The sequence below is a fragment of the Elephas maximus genome, chromosome 19 (assembly GCF_024166365.1).
Source record: "Elephas maximus indicus isolate mEleMax1 chromosome 19, mEleMax1 primary haplotype, whole genome shotgun sequence".
Classification (NCBI taxonomy): domain Eukaryota; kingdom Metazoa; phylum Chordata; class Mammalia; order Proboscidea; family Elephantidae; genus Elephas; species Elephas maximus.
Window position 1 is genome coordinate 2,511,495 of NC_064837.1, and position 17,979 is coordinate 2,529,473.

General features: G+C 42.1%; 1 protein-coding gene across 3 annotated transcripts in view; it reads left to right on the forward strand.

Moving 5' to 3' along the window:
- Nucleotides 1–2,963: 2,963 nt before the first annotated feature.
- FBXW10B (F-box and WD repeat domain containing 10B) overlaps nucleotides 2,964–17,979 on the forward strand; it is an 82,274-nt gene continuing 67,258 nt past the window's right edge. For all 3 annotated transcript variants that reach the window (XR_007514252.1, XM_049861549.1, XM_049861550.1), the window contains exons 1-7: nucleotides 2,964–4,013; nucleotides 5,283–5,459; nucleotides 6,407–6,607; nucleotides 6,703–6,830; nucleotides 8,242–8,364; nucleotides 11,303–11,412; nucleotides 13,859–14,059. Coding sequence is in view for 2 of the 3 variants with exons in the window: in XM_049861549.1 (XP_049717506.1) it covers nucleotides 3,509–4,013; nucleotides 5,283–5,459; nucleotides 6,407–6,607; nucleotides 6,703–6,830; nucleotides 8,242–8,364; nucleotides 11,303–11,412; nucleotides 13,859–14,059 (1,445 nt within the window). In the remaining variant the exon portion in view is untranslated. The remainder of the gene's footprint in view (nucleotides 4,014–5,282; nucleotides 5,460–6,406; nucleotides 6,608–6,702; nucleotides 6,831–8,241; nucleotides 8,365–11,302; nucleotides 11,413–13,858; nucleotides 14,060–17,979) is intronic.

The following is a 17,979-nucleotide window of genomic DNA, read 5'->3' on the forward strand; positions in this document are numbered from 1 at the left end:
TACAGGCGAACCTCGCCAGATGGACAGGATTCAAATCGACTACATCTGTGGGAAGAGACAGTGGGAAAGCTCAATATCATCAGTCAGAACAAGGCCAAGGGCCGACTGCGGAACAGACCATCAATTACTCATATACAAGTTCAAGTTGAAACTGTAGAAAATTAGAACAAGTCAATGAGAGCCAAAATATGACCTTGAGTATACCCCACCTGAATTTGGTGACCATCTCAAGAATAGGTTTGACACGTTGAACACTAATGACCAAAGACCAGACGAGTTGTGGAATGACAGCAAAGACATCATACATGGAGAAAACAAGAGGTCATTAAAAAGGCAGAAAAGAAAGAAAAGGCCAAAATAGATGTCAGAAGAGACTCTGAAACTTGCTCTTGGATGTTGAGTAGCTAAAGTGAAAGGAAAAAACGATGAAGTAAAAGGGCTGAACGGAAGATTTCAAAGGGCAGATCGAGAAGACAAAGTAAAGTATTATAATGACAGGTGCAAATACCTGGAGATGGAAAACCAAAAGGGAAGAACATCATGCTTGGTAAAGTAGAGGGTCAGCGAAAAAGAGGAAGACCCTCAACAAGATGCCTTGACACAGTGGCTGCAACAGTGGGTTTAAGCATAACAAGGATTGTGAGGATGGTGCGGGACCGGGCAATATTTTGTTCTGTTGTACATAGGGTCGCTATGAGTCAGAACCAACTCGATGGCACCTAACAACAACAATGTATACATACTCACAAATATAATACACATACACACATAGTATGTAGATATACTTTTGGTGGAACCTTTGGACAATTACTTGCAGACACTTCTCCCTGAAGTATGTCAGCACTTGACAATGCTTTTTAACCATTTTCTGTGGACTCTTGTCTTCCTGGAGCAGCTGTTAATTTAAATATTGTGGATGTCGATGCTCATATAAGGAAGTATATGTCATCTTTAACCCCAGGTTTGAAGATTTTGTCTTTATCAGAATAGTCCCATTGTTCTCAACAATTGGTTTGCTAATCAAATAAACTTTTGAACTTGTAACATAAATTTGTACTAATAACACTTTTGTCTGTATTGCATATTGAGCTTTTACAGAAGATATGATTCGAAAACAGGATTTTGCTATTTAAGATGTTTGAAATGCCACTGAGCCCCTGTTATCTTCGTGGGTCGTAACTGAGAGCAGAAGGGAGTCTTCTGTTTGGACCCACAGGCGTATGTGTACTCATAGGTGTGGTTCCATTGACCCAAATCATGACTCTGAACATATCATAAGTCTGTCAAAGGGTAAAGATCTCACAACACACATAAGACTTACATTTTCATGTAATTATCCTTTTAAAGCACACACACACGGTTTCTTTACATGTATCTCAATGTATGTATAAACACATTTGCAGTGGACATTGTTTGACTGCTCAGAACAATGATCATATGATAATGATGATAACAATAGGACAATAGTTAGCATTTACTGAGGGCTAAATAAGTGCCCCACGACCATCTGTTTCTTCTACTGTGGTGGCTTGTGCATGGCTGTGATGCTGGGAGCTATGCCGCCAGTATTTCAAATACCAGCAGGGTCACCCATGCTAGACAGGTTTTGGTGGAGCTTCTAGACTAAGACAAAGTAGGAAGAAAGGCATGGAGTTCTATGTCTGAAAACTAGCCAGTGAAAACCCTGTGATCACAGCAGAATATTGTCCAATATAGTGCCGGAGGATGAGTCATATAGGTTGGAAGGCAGCATCTTGAAGATAGTGCAAGACCGGGTAATAGTTCGTTCTGTTGTGAAAAGATCTCTGAGTCAGAGCTGACTCTACAGCAGCCAACAACCACAGCAACACACACGGGCCGGGCAGTCCGTGAGCTCTTTGCGTGTGTATCTCATGTGGTCCTCACAACAACTCGGCGAAGTCAAAACCACTGTTATGTCTCTTTTACAGACGAGGGACCTGAGGTACAGAGGGTTAAGGGACCTGCCCACATTTACGTAGCTAGTAAGCAGCTGGGCTGGGGCTCAAACGCAGGAGTCTGACCCCAGACCGCTGTTCTTAACCACTGAACTGTACAGCCTCCCAGGTGTATGAGCGGGTGTGCGATGGAGGCTGAAAGTCCCCCGATATATTCTCCGGCCCTGGGAAACCTTCTCTGCCAGGGACTGGCTCATTGCACCTCCCAGGTGTATGAGCGGGTGTGCGATGGAGGCTGAAAGTCCCCAGATATATTCTCCGGCCCGGGGAAACCTTCTCTGCCAGGGACTGGCTCACTGCACCTCCCAGGTGTATGAGCGGGTGTGCGATGGAGGCTGAAAGTCCCCGGATACATTCTCCTCCGGCCCTGGGAAACCTTCTCTGCCAGGGACTGGCTCATTGCACCTCCCAGGTGTATGAGCGGGTGTGCGATGGAGGCTGAAAGTCCCCGGATACATTCTCCTCCGGCCCGGGGAAACCTTCTCTGCCAGGGACTGGCTCATTGCACCTCCCAGGTGTATGAGCGGGTGTGCGATGGAGGCTGAAAGTCCCCAGATATATTCTCCGGCCCGGGGAAACCTTCTCTGCCAGGGACTGGCTCATTGCACCTCCCAGGTGTATGAGCGGGTGTGCGATGGAGGCTGAAAGTCCCCGGATACATTCTCCTCCGGCCCGGGGAAACCTTCTCTGCCAGGGACTGGCTCATTGCCGAGCTTTCTGCTTAGCATTCTGAAGCAGCTAAATAAATTCATATTAAACATTTGTGTTTTTACTTTTAGGATGACTTAAGAAAATGAATATAAACATGTTCAGGATCATGGTGACAACCACCTTATAGTCTAACACATAAAAACATGAGAAGTTTACATCTAATTATATATATATATATATACAGGTACCATTACCATAAAGTAATTGAAGCTTAACACCAGTTTCCACTATGTATGTATATATAAACCCTGGTGGCGCAGTGGTTAAGAGTTCAGCTGCTAACCAGAAGGTCGGCAGCTCGAATCTATCAGCTGCTCCTTGGAAGTCCTATGGGCAGTTCTACTCTGTCCTATAGGGTTACTATGTGTCGGAACGAACTCGATGGCAATGGGTTCGGTTTTTGGTTCGATTTCATACATATATGTGCACACACACACACACACACACACATGCATATATTTTTCTTTGAAAAGGGTCCGTATATTATATATGTTTGACTAACATCAGTGTTGTCATTCTGGAAATGAGATTACCAGCTCTTACAGAGTATACAGCAACTGCCTCCACAGAAGCAGTGCCAGGTTTAGGAGATTTACGGTAAAGCCATGTTTCCAAGGAGGTCAGTACAAAAAGCCAGACTTCTACCGGCAGTTTCTGGGAGAGATGAGCTTTCCACCCATTGCAGTGTTTTATGTTTTCTCTGGGAGATGTTTATAACAGAAAAGGCTCCATTGGGGTATTTATCAGTCTCTCCTGTTCCCCTGGAGTTTTGGTGGAGTTGCTGATGGGCAAGGATAAAATGAGTTTATCATCTTGGCATCATGGAAAACCTGGACTCGAGGTTCAAGAATGCCCCGTATTTTAGTTGTGAGAAAAGAAATGACTTGGTTCCTGTGTGCCAGAAGTGTGAAACGTGTATCTTGGCCTGGAAGATCTTCTCTACCAAAGAGTGGTTCCGAAGGATCAGCGAAGTATCGCAGAGGTGGTTTCTAGTTAGCGTTCTGAAGCAGTTAAATAGCTTGTATTTGTTACACTATTTTCAAAACATCCTTCAGACCACGCAGGGGAAAGATTTCATCTACAGCAGGTCCCGCATCCACCTCAGCAAGAAGGAAGGAAAAATTGTGAAGTCCTCCTTGAACCAAATGTTGGATAAAACAGTGGAACAGAAGATGAAGGAAATCTTGTGCTGGTTTGGGAGCAGCACCCACTGGACGAAGGCAAATTATACTCTTTTGCTGCTGCAAATGTGTGACCCCAAGTTACTGCTCACTGCTGCCAATGTGGTCAGGGTCCTGTTTCTGAGAGAGCGGAGCGCTGTCGTAGGTAAGCAAGGCCTCAGGTAGAGACCCGAGGGCCCTCTAAGACCAGAACACAAGATTTCAGGAGCCTGTGAAGGAATCAGAGGTGTAGATGAGTTTCGGTAAATGGGCATCTTCCAGAGTGCAGGAGAGGGTTCCTTCTGACACCTTGTCTTGACACCTGATCCTGTTTACCAGAGGAGAAATTGCTGATTGCTACTTCCTTCTAGAAAGATTGTGAAATGACAAATGCAGAAGGAAGTACAAGCCTTTAACTGTCAAGCATTTAAAATGGATTTCTGTGTCCCTTTGGCCCAGAAATGGCTGGTGCCCTGCCTGTGACTACTGAATGTCAGGATGGCTCCTGCATTGGGGATTGGCTTGGCCTTGGGAGAGAGGCAGGCAGTATCAGTTACCGTCAGGTCAACTCCGACTCATGGTGACCCCATGAGTGTCAGAGGACAACTGTGCTCCATGGGGTTTTCAGTGGCTGATCTTTCAGAAGTAGATTGGCAGACTGAGGTACCTCCGGTTAGCAGCCAAGCACATTAACTGTTTACAGCACCCAGCGACTCCTGGGAGAGGTGGCGGGGGAAGCTATTACATTGTTTTGCCCTTTAGCTGCACTATATAGAAACCAATGGAGCCCTGGTGGTGAAGTGGTTAAGAAGGGCCAAAAGATCAGCAGTTCGAATCTACCAGCTGCTCCCTCGAAACGCTTTGGGGCAGTTCTACTCTGTCCTATACGGTCACTATGAGTTGGAATCAACTTGACAGCACACAGCAACAACATTCAGAAACCAGGCCAAGAGGTTCAAATTTAGGGCTTTATTCATTCATTCCACCATATTTCTTTTTTATGCACAAGTTCAAGCCTTGAGGTGGGGTTTATCCAAGCCCTTTATCCTCTGCCATTGAGTCAGTTCCGACTCAGAGTGACCCTATAGGACAGAATAGAACTGCCCCCGTAGGGTTTCCAAAGCTGTAAATCTTTACGGAAGCAGGCTGCCACATCTTTCTCCTGTGGAGTGGCTGGTGGGTTCAAACCACTGACCTTTGGTTAGCAGCCAAGCGCTTTAACTAGTGTACCACCAGGGCTCCCTTAGGCAAAGGGGGTTTTCTGAGAATTTTGCATAGAAATTCGGTGGTCCCAAATAAAAACAGATATAACTGGGTTGGTCCATTTTATGCATATTTAAAAGAAGCAAGTAAAAATAAAACCATCTCTCTTCACCTCTTTTTCTTCTACACGTCTGCTTAAAGAGAAAACTTGTCTTGGTCTCTTGTTTTTCAGGGCTCGATCAAAACACCGCAGATGTGTTTTTCTTCCCCGAGAAAGACTCCAGCTCCAAGTCTGAGCCCTCACATGTTTACTGGACAGTCAAAACCAGGCAAACATCCTTCCCTTTGTCCAAAGCCCCAGGGAAAGAAAGTTGGGCTGAAAATGTGGGAGGAAGGGCACCAGTTATTGGTAAGTTAGCTTTTAGTGAGAAAGCTAATATATGTGAGCCTGGGAAGTGCCAATAGAGTTGGAGGGCCTGGCAGGACGATAGCATCTGGGGATGGCAGATTTGGGGAACTCACCTTCATTTAATGCCCTCCGCTTGTCGTGTTCTTTCATATTTATTTCCTCATTTAGTCCTCACAGCTGGTAAGGGGAAACACAGTATGAAAATTTGTCAGCACGAGCTTCACCTCTCTGCCATGTTGTCTCCCAGAGACACCTAAAAATATAGATCAGAAGGGAAACTCTGAAGGGTTTCCTTTGAAGTCTCCGTTCGCACAGGCCACAGTCCGCCACCTGGTTCCTGAGCTCTTGCACGATGGGCTCCTCGAATTCACCCTACCAGTAGTTATTTCTGCAGTATTAGAATCAGTCTTGAGGAGGAAATAAAAGCAATGGGGAATTTGGACACTGAACTCATGCCACACCTAACCTGGATTTTGAGGCAAAATATATACATAAAATAATTATAGGAAATGCAAAGTATAGATTTCAAAAAACAAAACCTTTTACATGGAACATTTCTAACTTCAAAATGAAGAGACTAGAATAAGCACCCTGTACCCATCACTCAGCTTTGGTAATTATCAACATTTTACCAATCTCATTTCATTCCCTCTTTTTAAATTGTTTTGAAATTTTTCTTGCTACAATATTTTAAAGGAAATCCCAGACGTGAAGCCATTTCCGCTGCACATTGCAGATTGTGATGCTATGGGCATCTCCTTGAGCTGAGAAGGCTGAGAAGTACTTGTATGTCTGGTTCAAGAGTTCTATCTTCAAGTAGCAGAAGAAATGACAAAAATGTCTGATGAGCTTTATTTGGGGGCAAAACTTTTGGTGAGGACTTGCTCTTGGCCTGGGGTCACTGCAGAGACACTCCAACAATGCATCTTTCTCTGGCTTCACTCTAGAGGGGCAATGGAAGAGTTCACTTCAGTGTATTTCTGAGATGAATAGGCTGTTTTCCAGAAAAACAGGTGTGCCCAAAGCAGGCGGCCTTCCCTTTGATCAGCTGATTGACCTGGATGCTGTTAGAGACCTGTCCTCGGGGTTCAGCCAATACCGGGACTTCATCCGCCACCTGCCCATCCACGTCTCCAAGTACATTCTAAGTATGTTCATGTGGAGGGGGAATTCCTCAAGAGACCTCTCGTTTCAGCCCGGTGCTGAGGTCCCCGGGTCTATCTTTTTTTTTTTTTTCTTTCAGGTATGCTGGATAAAAACACCCTGAACAAATGTGCCTCTGTGAGCCAGCACTGGGCCGCACTGGCACACCAGGTCAAGATGGACCTTTCGATGCACACATTCATTCAGAGCCAGGTGGCTCTCTTACAGGTACTTCCCATCTAGGAGGCAGAGACCTGGAGACCAGTCTCATTCCCATGTAGAGGCTGGCCTGACCACAAGCCTTTCAGTCCCCCAGTCCACCCTTAGCTGGCCTCCTGCTTCTCGCATTTGGTGCTTCCTAAGCTTTAGCAGTGACTTCCTTTTTGTTGGGACTCCTTGTTAATCACCACTTATTCTTCCATTGTCTGTGCATCTAGCAGAAACAACATGCATATAAAACTCAGGAACAGAGAGGTAGAGCTGCTCCGAAACCTCACAAAGCAGAGAATTTTTTTCCAGATAGCTATATTGCAGCCTAGACAATAAGAAAATCTTGAATGTGTTTCTGGATCAGCCTCATATGGTACACGGACGTTTGTTGTTCTTAGGTGCTGTTGAGTTCATTTCGACTCACAGCGACCGCATATGATGGAGTAGAACTGCCCCACAGAGTTTTCTAGGCTGTAATCTTTATGGGAACAGATCACCCAGTCTTTTTCCTATTGAGCTGCTGGATGGGTTCAGACTGCCAACCTTTCAGTTAGCAGCTGAGCACATAACCATTGTGCTACCAGGTTTGTAAGGCCGCAAAGTGTACTTTTAGGTTTAAATGCATTTTTTCCCTATGCAGTAATCACCTTTGGTATTTTTATTTCTGTGTTCCTTGCCGGAATGCTAAACCCTAAACCATGTATTCTTAGTAACTTGGATTTTTCCCAGCAGAGGTAGATGAGAGAGAACAGGAATCGGGCACTGGGAAGCAGGCTGTGGCCTGGAAACCTGTCTCTTGCTGTTCTCCACCCAGACATTTGGTAGTAATTATCCTCAGTTCAGTCTGCACACACTGCCGGCACAATTGGCCAGGATTGGGCCTGCCTTCCTTAGCCAGAGCTTACCCAAAAAAAAAGCTATGTGTTAAAATGTGTCCTGCCAAAATATGTGTTGGAATCCAACCCCTTACACCTGTAGCTGTAATCATGTTTGGAAACAGGGTTTTCTTGTTATGTTAACTAGATCATATCCGAGTAGGGCAGGTTCTAAACCTAGTCACTTCTGAGTTATGAAAAGAGCAGATTAGACACACACGCACACGTGCACGTGAACACACATGCACACACACGCACACGCATGGGGTGGAAGGGAGACAGATGCCATGTAAGAATAGCCAAGGAACAAAGCAATGGGAATGCCTGGAGCTACCAAAAAGGAAGGAATTGACGTGGCCTAGACCCTGGTTTGGACTTTTAGCCTCCAAAACTTGAGAAAATAAATTTCTGTTCTTTAAAAAGCCACCTAATTTTGATATTTGTGTTATAATAGCACTAGATGTATCTTTTCAGATCTTGCTGAGAACTAGCTTTTTCCCGCTCCTCCCGGAGTATTAACCAAGAATAGCCATTTTCTGTTTGTTTGTTTTCAGGGGTCCTACACTAGGGGCATAGATCCTAATTATGCCAACAAGCTTTCTATCCCAGTTCCTAAAATGGCAGATGATGGGAAGCACATGCGTGTGAAAAACCAGAAATGGAAGCTGAGAACAAAGGTAGGTTTCGGTGGCATCTGGGGCAAGCAGCTATGAGTGTCATGTTCTTATTGGCCATGAAGGTTAAATACAGACTCAGCTCTCCCATAAGGACATAGGATCGTGAAAGGCAACATTTCCTAAGGGAGACCTGAGCTCTGGGCTGCTACCTACAAGCTGTGTGGCCTTAAGAAAGTTACTTCCTCTCCTCCAGCCTCAATTTCCTTATCTGATTTAGTTGACCTATCAGGGTTCTTCCTTACTTTAAATCCCATGATCATGTTCTATGTCCATGCTACCAAATCAGCTAGTGGAGAGTTCAGAGGCAAGGAGCAATGTCAGCCATAGCTGGGATTCTACTCAACACATATCAGCCCACATATCAAGAGCAGGCTGCTAAGGAACGAGAAGGACACGTGGAAGGGCCACGACTGGTCCAAAATGTCCAGGGCCTAGAATAAATTAAGCTTTCCCATCTCTCACTTTCAGGTTCACCCTGGTTCTGTGATGGAAGGGGAGAGTTTACTTAACTATAGATCTCCCCACTCATTCGTGGGCAGTAGTGAAGAAGAATAAATGGAAGACTCTTTAATCTCTATGCTCTGTTCACTCATGTATGGTAATCATTCCTAAAAACATGTGCCCCTACCTCCTTTTTACATTACCTTACTGACCCCTCCTCTTTGCTCAAGTTTCTTCTATGCTGAAGTCAATCTAATTGGCTTAAAAAGGATGCTTAATGAGGGGTGGTCTGATTGTAGTTTCCCATAAGGAAGTTGCGTGGCATAAATTTGAATCTTAGAAACAGAAGCGTCCTGAGAGACCATTTAGCTCATGTGTATGGGGGTTAGGCAGGTCTCACAAATGAATGAGGTGGGCTGGGTGTGGCCAGCAAAAAACTAGGGGACTGTGCTGAACTGGAGCGACCACTCCCGTCTGAAGGGAACACTTGCTATCCGTCTGCCACGTGGGTCTGTGAACCTCCACCTGCCAGGCCATCTGAGCTTGCAAGAGAAGATAGAAACCTGGATGATCACGTGAAAACTCTTGCTTTTCTTTAATGGTGACAACCAATTAACACCATTTTTAAACACCATGTGGACCAAAGAAGACACATTTGTGGGCCTTGTTTGACCTGCAATTTTTTTTTTTTATTAACTTTTATTGAGCTTCAAGTGAACGTTTACAATTTAACCTGCAATTTTGATCTCTAAGATAGTTGGTTCACTCATTTCATAGATGAAGAAACTGAGCCTCAGAGAGGTTAAGATCTCACAGCCAGTTGAGTGACAGAGATGTGCTCCTTCCAAGTTTATTGCTTTTTTAAGTATAACAAAATACTAACACCCTTCTTCCTCCTTGGGTCATGTAGTTAGCCTGTCATAAAGGATGACAGTGTTTGACATTCTAGGAATTTATAATTTAAGAAACAGGAGAGTGAAACAGGTCAAGCAGTATGGGGACTAGAAGAGAACATGTGAAGCGGTAAGATTAAGCAGTTCAGGAGTATGCTGGGACGAGGTGAGGTGAGTGCTCTTAGGGATGGTAATCATACTGAGTACTCTCTACAGAGCTAAATCACTATGCCAGGCAGGGTGCCAAGGGCTTTATATACATCATTTACTTGGTCTTTACCATGTGTCAAGAAGGTGTCATTGCTTCCGGTTTACGGATGCAGAAATAAAGGCTATTATGTTAAAAAACTTGCCAAAGTTCTCATAGGTGGTCAGTGGCAGGGATGGAATTTGAATCTAGGTCTTTTTCTTTCCAATGACTCCACCATGTGATTTCTAAGACTCTCAAAATTTAGGAGATGAACAAGGGCCAAGGAATTCCATTCTGAGCAATGAGCAGCCAGGAAAGCCTCACTAATTCAAGATGGGATATGGAGATATGTTTGGACAGTAGAGGGAAGGAGGAAAGTTGATAGATTCTTATAGGGAGAGACTTCTAGGTAGGCATCACTACTTGGTTAAAGGTTAAGAAAGAAAGAGGGCATTCCAAGGAAGAGTCTAAAGGCATGGAGGAGAAGGCTCAGGTTTGGAAAGAGATTTAGGGAGAGAGGCCCCCAGAAGAATTCCTAGATGCAAATGTGATGTTGTGGTCTTCTTTTCTTTCATGATAAACTCACCCTGTTATTTCTTTCCTGCTAGTATAGCATGACTGTTATTTCCTACTATTTGAGAGTAGGAAGTATGATTGAGAAGAACAATGGAATGGTGAGTCCCAGTTCAGTCACTGATGCCAGAATTTAACATGCCTGACATGCCATAAAGTGTGTGATGGAGGAAGGGAAAAAGAAGGGAGGGAGGGAGGAAGCAAGGAAGGAAAAGGAAGGTTTGAGAAGGGGAGGGAAACAGCCTGTTGAGACCTGATGAAATTTATCTCCCCTCTCTGGGTCCCAGATCTTTATCTGTAAAATGATGAGAATATTTAGTTTGGCAAGTGATCTACTTTGCACAGCAACTGTAAGGACAAATTAAGGTTGCTGGCTATGAAAACTTGGAAAAGCAAATGCATAGAGTGTGTAGCAGTAATTTCACTTATGGCTTGACTTCCCATGAGTACTATCAGGTACATATAAACACGAAAACCTTCACTCCAGTAAAAAGATCAGTCAACGGACACTTGTGACTTTATTCATACCCTTTGTGAGCTGGTTAGGGAGAAGCTGTGCCATGACAGACATTTGTAATTCAGCATTAAAAATCTGTGAAATCAGAATAGATAATGCAAAGAGGTGATAGAAGAATTTGGGCCCTTGACTTAACATTTTCTAACTCACTGACCACTTTAGCTTCTGCTCATTGGCCCCTTTCCATGTAGCAGCAGCCACAGCTTGAAGAACAAGAATACGCAGACCTTTGTGCCCTTGCCTTAGGAGACTCTGGTGGGATGTGCATCTGGGACCCTGAGTAAAGTTGGAACTGTATTTTCACTCCAAGTATTTCATTTTTAGACTGACTACAACCTGTGGACTGCATACCAGAACCAGGAGACTCTGAATGTCCAGATGGAGGAGAGAAATGTCTACTGTGGGACCTACAATATCCGGATTCTTTCTGACACGTAGGTACTGGGGTCAGGACCTAGGTCTTCAGAACTGTTGAATTACTAACACTGATGTCTTAGGATTCCCCTGATCCTTGTTTATATGGAAGGGTAATCCTCTCCGCACCTGAAGTTCCACACCAGACTAGTATGAGATCTCATTTGGAGAACAGGTGTTTGATTTTGTACCATCCTCAGCAGTGGGTGAAGGACACTTCCTTCTTATAATTTTAGGTATACTGGCCAGTAATCTTTTTCACAGTTCACATATCTGTAATCTTTCTTTTTTGAACCATTTTTAATATTTTATTATAACTTTAGAACTAACATATGACTATTAGGAAAAAAAACTTCCAGATACCAGGAAAAAGCAAAGAGCTCCTGTAATCTTATCACCTAGAGGCAACCATTGTTAATATTAGTGTATATCCTTCTAGAATTTTTTGAATATATAAACATTTTAAATAGAAATGACATCATATACATATTTCTGTAACTCATTTCAGCAAAATGCTGCAGATACTTTTCCATGCTAATATGAAAACTGTATTTATAATGATTGCATAGTATGACGTTATTTGGATAGGCCATAAAAAGACCTTTTAATAATCAACTTTCTGCCATACTTTGGGCACAGGACCTTACTCTTTATTCACAGGACATTGTAAATGCCATCTCTACTTTTTGTCCCTGAATCTTACTACCAAATTGCACCTTGATAGTTTTTTTGGGGTACTAGATCTATAGGGGGAAGACAGGCGGATAGAGCAGAGGCAAAATTAGATTTTTATGGGTAGTAAGGAGATCAGGGCTGTTTTGAAGAGATGGTGACTGAACTCTAGATATGACAAATGAGACAAGGACAAAAGTGTCAAGAGTTGCTCCTCATATTTAGAGTGACTACACATCCCTATTCATGTGGAACCATCACGCTTTACTTTGTGTTCCTGGGGTAGTTCATAATAGTGTCTCTTTTCATCAAAGGTATATCAGTTTGGACAATAAATAATTTGGTAACCTTTATCATATTTTACCTATTTGCTAATAATCCTATGGTTGAAAAATTAAATCAACTAGCCCTGCTTTATTGAACTATAAGCTCCTTAAAGTCAGGTCCATATCTTATTCATTTTTGTATTTTCCGTGGTATCTACTAACACAGGACTTTGAACATAATACATGTTCATTGGATTTTGGTTAAAAAGAAAAAAAGGACAGCAGGATGTGCAGTGAATATAAGGCTTTCCACTGTGTTCTTCTGAGATCTTCCGTGAAAAAAGGTGTCTGTGATCAACTAAGTTTGGGAAATACCACACACTCTGAGCTGGAATTGATTTGACGGCACTGAACACCACCACCATCTATTCTCTCTAAGGAATTTAGCATGCATTAGCAGATTAAACACTCTGAGATCTGCATTAAATGAAGATATTTAAGTGTGTTTAAAATCATATTCTTAAACCCATTAGACTAGGCAGCTTCTTTCTAAGAACATCTATTAACAATTCCGAGAGTATGTGTTCTGCCAAACAGTTTTAGTAAACAACATTCAAACAGAAGAAAAAATTCACTTTTAGGCACATCAAAAGAGAAGCAGCTGTTGGACTTCTCCAGTTTTCTTGAAACATATTCTGAGTACACCCCTACCGTGGTAAATTCAATTCAATCCCTTTCAGTGGGTGTATATTGAGGGCGAATCGGGGGCTATATATTGGCTGTACGCCATCCTATGATTAAGATGTCATGGAGTCTGCCCTTGAAAGGCTCATGATACACTAGGAAAAACAGATTTTTAAAACTACTAATAATTCATATGTAATGTGTTAAGAGCTGTGATCAAGGTGTGCATGTGTGTTGGTAGAGTGTTATGGGAACACAAATTGGGAAATAATTACTTTGGCTTAGAATAAAGTGGGGCAAAAAAGGCTGTAGAGAAGCAATAATCAGTTTGATTCAGGGCACACTAGTGTAGTGGTGGCATCTGAATTCTCCAGGAACTATCATTCAAAACCCTTAGTATTCCCCCTTGTGGAAGAGGCCTCCTGGGGCTTGCCTGGGCTGTTTATGATTCTTCTCGGGTTCATAGGCCTGATTAACGTCTTGTGGATACCAGTGACACAGTATGACCAATGACCAAAGAAAATCCTGAAGCGGTGACAAACAAGTGGGATCTATAAAACAGAAATGGGCCCCATGACCAATTAAACATTCAGGAAAAAAATAGAGCCACATCCAGGTTATGAGCATGGGCTGCTGGTTGCTGCCAGGGAAGGCTACAGCAGGCATCTTTGCAGAACGCACCAGGGCCATCAACACTCGGCCTTGCATTCTGCTACCTCCCTTGTTGGAAAGCCCCGAATTTTCCATCACACCACTGCTGCGGGAGAAAGCCATGGCACTAAGTCATTTTCAGGAAGGATGCTAACTCTCATTTCTTGGATAATCTTGTTTCCTGGCAACTCAGGTGGGACAGAAACAGAGTCATCCATTATTCTGGGGGAGATTTGGTAGCTGTGTCATCAAATCGGAAGATCCAGCTTCTGGACATCATCCAAGTAAAGGAGATACCCGTCGAGTTCCGTGGACACGCTGGGAGCATCCGCACCCTCTTCTTGTGTGAGGAGGAAAACTTTCTCCTGAGTGGGAGCTATGACCTGAGTATCAGGTGAGTGACCCAAGGAAGTCATGATCCCCATCCCCTCAGGGCCTGAAGTTACTTTGTGGAAGAGCATGCATGCTCTTTCATTTTGTGTTTATTGAAGAGTTATCCTAAGTAATACTGACTTCTAGAGTGGCCTATAGCATTTTTTTTTTTTTTTTTTGGTCAAGGTAAAAACCAAGCAATTGTATATTGTTGAAGGTTGAATGAGACAGATTTATTACAATTATCAGATCTATTTTTTTATATATATTTTTTCATCTTTTTTTATTATTATTGTACTTTAGCTGAAGGTTTACAGAACAAACTAGCTTCTCATTAAACAGTTCAGACACTTGCTGTTTTATGACATTGGTTAACAACCCCATGACATGTCAACACTCTCCCTACTTGACCTTGGGGTCCCTATTACCAGCTTTCCCATTCCCTTCTGCCATCTTGCCCTTGTCCCTGGGCTGGTATGCCCCTGAAGTCTTGTTTTGTTCAGCCTGTCTAATCTTTGGCTGAAAGAGCCTCAGAAGTGACTTCATTACTGAGCTAAAAGTGTGTTTGGGGGCCATACTCTCGGGGTTTCTCCAGTCTCTGTCAGGCCAGTAATTTTTTTTTTTTGTAAGTTAGAATTTTGTTCTACATTTTTCTTCAGCTCTGTCTGGACCCTCTATTGTGATCCCTGTCAGAGCAGTCACTGGTGGTAGCCAGGCACAATCTAGTTGTCCTGGACTCAGTCTGGTGAAGGCCGTGCTAGATGTGGTCCATTAGTCTTTTGGACTAATCTTTCCCTTGTGTCTTTAGTTTTCTTCATTCTCCCTTGCTCCCAAAGGGGTGAGACCAGTGGAGTATCTTAGATGGCCGCTCATAGGCTTTTAAGACCCCAGACACTACTCACCAAAGTAGAACGTAGAACATTTTCTTTATAAACTATGTTATGCCAGTTGAGCTAGATGTTCCTGAAGACCATGGTCCCCACAGTCCTCATCCCAGTAATTCGGTCCCTCAGTGAGTTTGGCTGTGTCTATGGAGTTTCCATGACCTTGCCTTGGACAAGTTGTGCTGGCTTCCTCAGTATGGTGTACTGCTTACTCTTCACCAAAGTTACCACTTACCTGTTGTCTATTTGGTGTTTTTCCATCCTCATCCCTTTCCTCCCTCTTAACCATCAAAGATTGTTTCTTTCTGTGTGTTAACCTTTTCATGTGTTTTTATAGTAGTGGTCTCATACAATATTTGTCCTTTTGTGATTGACTTATTTCACTCAGCATAATGCCCTCCAGACTCAACCATGTTGTGAGATGCTCCACAAATTCGTCATTGTTCTTTATGGTTGCATAGTGCTCCATTGTGTGTATGTACCATAGTTTGTTTATCCATTCATCTCTTGATGGCCATCTAGGTCGTTTCTATCTTTTTGCTATTGTGAACAGTGCTTCAGTGAACGCAGGTGTGCATATGTCTATTCAGTGATGGCTCTTGTTTCTCTAAGATATATTCCTAGAAGTGGGATTGCTATATCATATGGTATTTCTATTTCTACCTTTTTAAGGAAGCACCATATCGTTTTCCAAAATGGTTGTACCATTTTGCATTCCCACGAGCAGTGCATAAGAGTTCCAATCTCCCTGCAGCCTCTCCAACATTTGTTATTTTCTGTTTTTTTGATTCATGCCAGTAATGCAAGGTGAGATAATATCTCATTGTGGTTTTGATTTGTATTTCTCTAATGGCTTTTTAATGGCTAGTGATAGTGAGCATTTCCTCATGTGTCTGTTAGCTGTTTGAATGTCTTCTTTGGTGAAGTGTCTGTTCATTTCCTTTGCTCATTTTTTAATTGGATTATTTCTCTTTTTGTTGTAGAGGTGTTGGATTCTTCTGTAGATTTTAGAGATTAGACCTTTGTCTGATTCGTAATAGCCAAACATTTTTTCCAAGTCTACAGGTTCTCTTTTTACTCTTTTGGTGAAGTCTTTTGATGAGCATTAATGTTTAATTTTTAGAAGATCCCAGTTATCTAGCTTATCTTCTTGTGTTTGTGTGTTGTTTGGTGTGGTTTGTATCCTGTTAATGCTGTGTATTAGGGCCTCTAGAGTTGTTCCTATTTTTCCTTCTGTGATCTTTATAGGTTTTTGTTTTATATTTAAGTCTTTGATCCATTTTGAATTAGTTTTTGTGTATGGTGTGAAGTATGGGTCCTGTTTCACTTTTTCTAGATGGACATCCAGTTTTGCTAGCACCGTTTTTTAAAAAGACTGTCTTTTCCCCATTCGATTGACTATGGGTCCTTGTCAAAAATCAGGTGACCATAGGTGGGTGGATTTACATCTGGGTTCTCAATTCTGTTCCATTGGTCAATATATCTGTTGTACCAGGACCAGGCTGTTGTGACGACCTTAGTTGTATAGCAGGTTCTGAGGTTAGGTAGTGTGAGTCCTCCTACTTTATTCTTCTTCCTTTTCCATATAAAGTTAATGATTAGTTTTTCCATCTCTTTAAAGAATGTTGTTGGAATTTGGACCAGGATTACATTGTATTTTTAAATTGTTTTGTGTAGAATTGTCATTTTCACAATGTTGAGTCTACATATCCATGAGCATGGTATGTTTTTTCATTTACGTAGATCTCCTCTGGTTTCTTTTGGTAGTGTTTTGTAGTTTTCTTTGTATAGGTCTTTTACATCCCTGGTTAATTTATTCCTAAGTATTTTATTTTTTTAGGGGCTATTATAAATGGTGTTGTTTTTCTGATTTCCTCTTCATCATTCTCTTTATTGGTGTATAGGAATCCAACTGATTTTTGTATGTTTATCTTGTATCCTCCTACTTTGCTGAATCTTTCTATTTGTTTCAGTAGTTTTCTTGTGGAGTCTTTTGGGTTTTCTATGTATAGTATCGTATCATTCGTAAATAGGGACAGTTTTACTTTTTGATTACCAATTTGGATACCCTTTATTTCTTTTTCTTGCCTTATTGCTCTAGCAAGGACTTCCAGCACAATGTTGAATAGGAGTGGTGATAAAGGGCATCATTGTCTTGTTCCTGTTCTCAAGGGGAATGTTTTCAGCCTCTCTCCATTAAGAGTGATGTTGGCTGTTGGTTTTGTATACATGCCCTTTATTACATTGAGGAATTTCCCTTCTAAATCTATTTTATTGAGAGTTTTTACCAGGAATCGATGTTGGACTTTGTCAAATGCCTTTCCTGCTTCAATTGAGATGATCGTGTGATTCTTTTCTTTTATTCATGTGGTGGATTATGTTGACTGATTTCTCTAACGTTGAGCCATCCTTGCACAATCAGTACGAATCCTATTTGGTTGTGGTGTATTATTATTATTTGTTTTTTGATATGATGCTGAATTCTATCGGCTAGAATTTTGTTGAGAATTTTTGCATCTATACTTATGAGAGATACTGGTCTGTAATTTTCTTTTTTTGTGGTGTCTTTGCCTGGTTTTGGTATCAGGGTGATGCTGGCTTCTTAGATTGAATTTGGAAGTATCCCTGCCTTTTCTATTTTTGAGTAGTTTGAGTAGTACTGGTGTAAGCTCTTCTCTGAATGTTTGGTAGAATTCTCCAGTGAAGCCATCTGGGCCTGGGCTTTTTCGTTGTTGGGAGTTTTTTTCAGTACCTTTTCAACCTCTTCTCTTGTTATGGGTCTGCTCACATTTTCAACATCATTTTGTATTGGTGTGGGTAGGTAGTGTGTTTCTAGAAAATTGCCCGTTTCCTCTAGGTTTTCAAATTTGGTGGAGTGTAGTTTTTCATAATACTCCATTATGATCCTTTTTATTTCAATTGACTCTGTTGTAATGTCCCCCATTTCATTTCTTATTTGGGTTATTTGCATCCTCTCCTCTTTTTCTTTTGTCACTTTCACCAGTGTTTTGTTGATTTTGTTGCTCCTTTCAAAAACCAACTTTTGGTTTTGTTAATT